This window comes from Mus caroli, chromosome 2, assembly GCF_900094665.2.
Source record: "Mus caroli chromosome 2, CAROLI_EIJ_v1.1, whole genome shotgun sequence".
Classification (NCBI taxonomy): domain Eukaryota; kingdom Metazoa; phylum Chordata; class Mammalia; order Rodentia; family Muridae; genus Mus; species Mus caroli.
This window is the reverse complement of record NC_034571.1, coordinates 80,989,782-80,997,470: the sequence shown is the minus strand read 5'-3', so window position 1 is coordinate 80,997,470 and position 7,689 is coordinate 80,989,782. Positions and strand designations below refer to the sequence as shown.

Here is a 7,689-nt window from a genome sequence, read left to right as displayed (position 1 = left end):
GTCAGTAGAATGAGGTAGAGAGGGGAAGATTTTGCATGCGTTATGACCTATTGAACTCATTATTTATTTAAGCATCATTTTACAACTGAAAAATAAAAATTATATTTCCAAAGCAAAATATTTATCAAGAATATTTGCACTTTCAACTGTACCAGATGTAGGTATAAGAAATTTAGGGAACTTTATGTTTTTCTGTTTTTCATTCTTTTGACACATGGTCTCCTAGAACTCAGGCTTGCCTCAGATTTGCTTGGTAGTTGATTATATCCTTGAGCTTCTGATTCTCCCTGTTTCTACTGCCAGATAATAGAATTATAGGAATGTATTACATATTTTAGAAAATACTAGGAAACTAACCCAGATATTGGTGAATGCTACTGAGCTGTATCTCATCACATACTTCTTTTTTTCCCCTTTTAATTAGATATTTTCTTTATTTACATTTCAAATGTTATCCCCTTTCCTAGTTTCCTCTCAGAAAATCTACTATCCCCTACCCCTACCCCTGCTCCCCAACCCACCCCCTCCTGCTTCCTGGCCCGGGCATTCCTTTATACTGGGGCATAGAACCTTCACAAGACCAAGGGCCTCTCCTCCCATTGATGACAGACTAGGCCATCCTCTGCTACATGTGCAGTTAGAGACACAAGTCCCTCCATGTGTTTTCTTTGATTGGTGGTTTAGTCCCATAGAGCTCTGGGGGTTCTGTTTAGTTCATATTGTTATTTTAAATTGGTGAATTATGGGGATGTGGAAATGATGCAGCAGCTAAGAGTAGTTACTGCTTGACAGCACACCTGAAAGCTCTACAACAAAAAGAGGTAAATACACCCATGAGGAGTAGACCCCAGGAAATAGTCAAACTCAGGGCTGAAATCAACCAAATAGAAACAAAAAGAACTATACAAAGAATCAACAAAAACCAGGAGCTTGTTCTTTGAGAAAATCAACAAAATAGATAAACCCTTAGACAGACTAACCAGAGGGCACAGAGACAATATTGAAATTAATAAAATCAGAAATGAAAAGGGAGATATAACAATGAAATATATCTTAAAATATTTATTCTGTTTGTTGAATATTAACAGTTGAAATATTAAAATCATGTTCTACAAACATCATGGAAGTATTGATAATTTTTCTCACTGTGCTTGAAATTAGCATTTTCTTAATGTTTAACTTCAAAAAGTTTTTGCTATTTTGAAAATTTTAAAATATACTTAGTGATAAAACAATTTATCTCCTAGAAGCACTGATAAAGTTTTTAAAGTAAACTTATTGTTAGACAATGTACACAGTTACATAATGCATTTTAAATACTCTTTCACCATGTCAGGTGGTATCAAATAAAGGTTTTTGAATATATTTCTTAATGATTCATTTTAAATATCATATGCTCTTTTACTGTTCTTAGCTCCCAAAGAATACTTTGTATGTTTTGAACCACTTTAGTATTCAACATTAGATATAGAATCCTCAGTTATGGATAGTATTAAATATTCATTAATGATATGTTTAGGGTATGAAACGATATGAATAGAAAAGTTGAATAAATTTTGTATGTATTATTTGATTCTCAAAGCACTCAATATTATTAATATGTTCAATGTATAAAATGCATTTAAATAATAAAAGAAATTAAGGAAAAAAGAGTATTTACTGCTTTTACATAATATGGTACTATATTTACATCTTCTTTTATTCTACTATATGTGTGTGTGTGTGCATGAACCAGTAAAGTACATCTGTTCATCTTTTATTTAATCTATGTCACAGTTTTTAATAGTGAAAGCAATTGTTATTGATACAATAATTGTTTGGAGCTAGAAGTTTTCTAGAGCAGGTCATGTACAAGCTTTCTTGTCTTAACAAGTTTATGTATAATTCAATTTCTCTCCAAGTTGAGCCATTGAACTATATTTCATATCAGTGAAATCATCAGATTTCACAGTTTACTTTCTTCATATATACTTTTGAGTGTTTGTGTGTGTGTGTGTGTATATATATGTGTGTGTGTATGTATACATACACGCACACACACACACATATATTTGTAAACTGTATCTATTTTGAAATAACTATTAGATAGTTTCAATGTACCATGTATATGACAAAATTGCATTACAGAAATCACCTTATGATGACATTAAAAATTGATTTAACTGTTCCTACCCAGAATTAATTTAGTAATATGACTGCATGGAGAGACAGAACCTCACAGACGTGAAAGATTTCATCCTTATAGGCATCACTAATCAGCCTGAGCTGAAGGGTCCATTGTTTGGACTGTTCCTCATCATCTATCTGATCTCATTAATGGGAAATATGGGCATGATCATACTCACAATAGTGGATTCTCGACTGCAAACACCCATGTACTTCTTTCTCAAACACTTGGCTGTCACTGATCTTGGTTATTCTACAGCTGTAGGACCTAAAATGTTAGAAAATTTTGTTGTGAACCAAAATACAATATCCTATTATCTTTGTGCTATTCAGCTAGCTTGCTTTCTTTTGTTCATTACCTGTGAGCTTTTTATTTTGTCTGCCATGTCCTATGACCGCTATGTGGCCATCTGTAACCCTCTGCTCTACAATGTCATCATGTCAAAGAAGAAATGTTGGCTCCTAATAGTAATCGCTTATCTATATGGTTTGTTTCTGTCTCTTATAATTACTTTAAAGATGTTCAGGCTTTCATTCTGCAGCTACAATATAATCAATCATTTTTTCTGTGACTGCATCCCTTTGATACCATTGCTCTGTTCAAACACTCATGAAATTCAGTTGATAATTTTAGTATTTGCCATTTTTGATTTGATTTGTTCTCTTCTGGTTGTCCTTGTGTCTTACCTCCTCATCCTCATAACCATTCTGAGGATGAACTCTACTGAGGGCAGGCGCAAGGCTTTTGCAACTTGTGGATCACACATGACTGTGGTCATCGTCTTCTATGGGACTTTGATATCTATGTATTTGCAGCCTAATTATAGTCACTCTTTTGACACTGACAAGTTGGCATCCATCTTTTATACCATGATTATCCCCATGTTGAATCCCTTGATCTACAGCTTGAGGAACAAGGATGTAAAGAATGCTGGACAGAAGATATGGAAGAAGTTATGCAAGATTTGAGGCACTATTTCATTGAAGAAATCCTGGACTTAGTAAAACTGAGAAGAGGAATTGAGCACTAACATTAATCACTGTTGCCACTTGACTGTGGATATATTCTATGACCACCACTCTCACTCTCTGCTTCTGCTAGCAGAACTCCTTCACACTATGATACACTGTATCCCTGACTGCTGGAATTGTAATCTGAAATAATTTCTTTTTTTTTTTCCTGATTTTCATTTCTCAGGGAACTTTGTCAAGAATTAATAAAGTATAGAAAACTATTCAATATTTAACTTTTCTTTAGAGAGAGACGAAGAAATCCACATTTTAAAATTCCTTTATATAGCAGGCATGAGGCTTTCCAGGTTCTGTGACATACAGCCTTCAGGAATCATTTCCTCACACATGTTTCCAAAAAAATAAATCCCATCAAGAAAATCTCAACACATTATAAAAAGATACAATTTGAATTCTGTAGAGTGTATTTTGGGAAATGAGTATTTATATTTTAAAAATAAAGATTTTTCAAAAAGAAGGCCAATATAGTATGGTTCATTTATGACAGAAAATTTTCTATGGTGCAGTATATTTTAGTTATTTGGATAACAAAATAGAGGTATATCTTTTGATGAAGTGACTCATCCATAATTTCAACCAGTTTACAATGGAAATGTCCTTAAATGAAGCACAGGTAAAGTTTTAAAAATCCTGTCTAGTCATGATCATGGACAAAATATTTTCTTTTTTTTCATTAGATATTTTGTTTATTTGTGTTTCAAATGTTATCACCTTTCCTAGTTTTCCCTCCAAAAACCCCCTATCATCTACCCCCTTCCCCTGCTCAACAGCCCACCCACTCCCACTTCCAGGCCCTGGCATTCCCCTACACTGAGGGTCAGAGCCTTCACAGGACCAAAGGCCTCTCCTCCCATTGATGACTGACTAGGCCATCCTCTGCTACATATGCAGATAGAGCCATGAGTCCCACCATGTGTATTCTTTGGTTGGTGGTTCAGTCTCTGGGAACTCTGGGGGTACTGGTGAGTTCATATTGTTGTTCCTCCTATGGGGCTGCAAACCTCTACAGCTCCTTGGGTACTTTCTATAGCTCCTTCATTGGGAACACTGTGCTCAGTCCAATGAATGGCTGTGAGGATCAACTTCTGTATTTGTCAGGCACTGACAGAGCCTCTCAGGAGACAGCTATATCAGCCTCCCAATCTCAATTTAAAGTGGATCAAGGACCTCCACATAAAACCAAATACACTGAAACGTATGGAGAAGAAAGTAGGGAAGAGCCCTGAACATTTGAGCACAGGGGAAAAAATCCTGAACAGAACATCAATACTCTTGTGCTGTAAGATCAGGAATAGACCTCATAAAATTGCAAAGCTTCTGTAAGGCAAAGGACACTGTTAATATGACAAAAAGGCAACCAACAGATTTGGAAAAGATCTTTACCAATTCTAAATCTGATAGAGCACTAATATCCAATATATTCACAGAACTTAAGAAGCTAGACTTCAGAGAACCAAATAACCCAATTTAAAAAATGGCTTACAGAACTAAACAATGAATTCTCAAATGAGGAATACAGAATAGCTGCGAAGCATCTAAAGAAATGTTCAGCATCCTTAGTCATCAGGGAAATGCAAATCAAAACAATCCTGAGATTATACCTCACAACAATCAGAATGGCTAAGATCCAAAACTCAGGTGACAGCAGATGCTGGTGAGGATGTTGAGAAAGAGAAACACTTTTCCATTGCTGGTGTGATTGCAAGCTGTTACAACCACTCTGGAAATCAGTTTGGCAGTTCCTCAGAAAATTGGACATAGTAATAGCTGAGTAACCAGCAATGCCACTCTTGGGCATATACCCAGATGATGCTCCAACAGGTAATAAGGGTACATGCTCCACTATGTTCATAGCAGACTTATTTATAATAGCCAGTAGCTGGAAAGAACCCAGATGTCCTTCAATAGATGAATGGAGAGAAAATACTTAATGATTATCTAATATATTAAAGTGACAGACACAAGAAGAATTAATGATAATTATATATAGCATTGAGCAAATGAGATTAGCAGTTTAATCCACAAGCAAAGTTCCTTCTTCATACAAGTTACAGTATTAATAAATCTGTGTATTTCTTCCAGTCTGAGCCTCTGCCCTGAGCAGACTTTGAATGCTAACTTCCCACCCAGTCCCATAATATTCAGAAAAAACTCAACTCCCAGGTGCTCTAACATGTCCAGTATCATAGGTGAGGAGACCACAATATCTGCCCCAAATCTGGGAGTTACTGGGACAAGCAGGATTCAGCGACACAGGAACCCCAACCCAGTGATTGGCACAGGTTCCTTCTAGTCTGAGCCAGTGCCCTGAGCAAACCTTGGGCACTAGCTCCTCACCCAGTCTCACAACACTTAGAGGAAGCTTAACTCTCAGGTGCTCTAACATGCCTAGGATCATAGGATTTCAGGAGCTTTGTCACAGCAGGATTTCAGGATCCCAGAAGTAGCTTGACTCCCAGGAGCTCTGATCCACCCAGGATCTCAGGATAACAGAATACCAGAATCACAGGACCACAGAGACAACTAGACTCTGAGGACTTCTTACATAAAAAGGATCACAGGAAGGACAGCCTCCAGTTAGAGATGGAGAGGGCAGGTAGCACTAGAAATAACCTGAAGAAAAGAGGCAATTGCAATAACATAAGCAACAGAAACCAATGCTACATGGCATCATCAGAACCCAGTTCTCCCACCACAGCAAGTACTGCATACACTATCACTCTTGAAAAGCAAGAATTGGATCTAAAATCACTTCTCAGTTTGATGATAGTGGACTTTAAGAAGGACATAAATATCTCCCTTAAAGAAACAAGAAAACACAGGTAAGCAGGTAGAAGCTCTTAAGAAGGAAACAGAAAAATCCCTTAAAGAATTACAGGAAAGCACAATCAAACAGGTGAATGAACTGAACAAAACCATTCAGGATCTAAAAATGGAAATAGAAACAATAAAGAAATCACTAAGGGAGACAGCCCTGGAGATAAAAAAAAAAAAGTTAGGAAGCAGATCAGGAATCATAGATGCAAGCATCACCAACAGAATACAAGAGATAGAAGAGAGAATCTCAGGGGAAGAAGATAGCATAGAAAACATTCACACAGCAGTCAAAGAAAACACAAAATGCAAAAATCTCCTAACCCAAAATATCCAGGAAATCCAAGACACAATGACAAGACCAAACCTACATGTAGCATTGGTTTCTATTGCTTATAATAGGTATAGAGTAGAGTGAAGATTTCCAGCTTAAAGGGCCAGTAAATATCTTCAACAAAATTATAGAAGAAAACTGCCCTAACCTAAAGATAAAGATGGCCATGAACATATAAGAAACCTACAGAACACCAATTAGACTGGACCAGAAAGAAATTCCTCTCGACATAATAATCAAAACAGCAAATGCACAAAACAAAGAATGAATATCAAAAGCAGTAAGGGAAAAAGGTCAGTAACATATAAAGGCAGAACTATCAGAATATCACCAGATTTCTCACCAGACACTATAAAAGCAAGAATATCCTGGACAGATGTCATATCAAAGTGACAAAGTTAGACACTATCACAGAGAAAAAGGCTGCAAAAAAATTTCCAAGCAAATGGTCCCAAGAAACAAGGTGGGGAAGCCATTCTAATATAGAATAATTTCAACCAAAGTTATCAAAAAAGATAAGGAAGGACAGACACTTCATAGTCATCAAAGGAAAATTCTACCAAGATAAACTCTCATATATGAACATTTATGCTTCAAACACAAGGGCACCCATAATCATAAAAGAAACTTTACTAAAGCTCAAGCACACATTGCACCTCACACAATAATAGTGGGAGACTTCAATACCATACTCTCACCAATGGACAGATCATGGAAACAGAAACTAAACAGAAACACAGTGAGACCAACAGAAGTTATGGATCAAATGAATTTAACACATATCTATAGGACATTTCATCCTAAAACAAAAGAGCATACCTTCTTCTTAGCACTTAATGTTACCTTCTCCAAATTTGACCATATAATTGGTCAGAAAACAGGCCTCAACAGATACAAGAAGATCGAAATAATCCCATGTGTCCTATAAGATGGAACTCAATAGCTCTGGTTTTCAGGTTTTAGAGTCTTACCTTTTATTGGCACATTTCCGTTCTGTAAAATAAGTGTTTTTCTGTTATTGGTATATCATATCATTCCTATTTGTTTGAAAAATATTAATAAAATGCATTTCAAATGGAATCAAACACTACAAAACAGAGAATTATTTTTATTTAAGGTATACAATTATATATTTTATATGTATGTTTGTTTGCTCACATAACTTAATGTGTACTACACAACTGGAAGAGTCCAGAGAGGTGAGAGGAGGTCACCAGATCCACTGGACCTGGAGTTACAAGTTGTGTGCTATGTGAGTATTTTGTTGGAGCAATTAATGCTCCAAAACACTATGATTCATCTATCCTGGTCCTATTTTCAAATTTTCTGAAGAATATTTGATA

General features: G+C 36.0%; 1 protein-coding gene across 1 annotated transcript; it reads left to right on the top strand.

Moving 5' to 3' along the window:
* The first annotated feature begins 2,199 nt into the window (after positions 1-2,199).
* On the top strand, positions 2,200-3,135 carry LOC110289713 (olfactory receptor 8K3-like). The gene has a single exon (XM_021156068.1). The coding sequence runs from the start codon at positions 2,200-2,202 to the stop codon at positions 3,133-3,135; it is 936 nt and encodes a 311-aa protein (XP_021011727.1).
* The last annotated feature ends 4,554 nt before the right edge of the window (positions 3,136-7,689 follow it).

What these genes read in the sequence shown, in the direction of transcription:
- LOC110289713 (XM_021156068.1), top strand. Translation starts at nt 2,200, where the DNA reads ATGGAGAGACAGAACCTCACAGACGTGAAAGATTTCATCCTTATAGGC.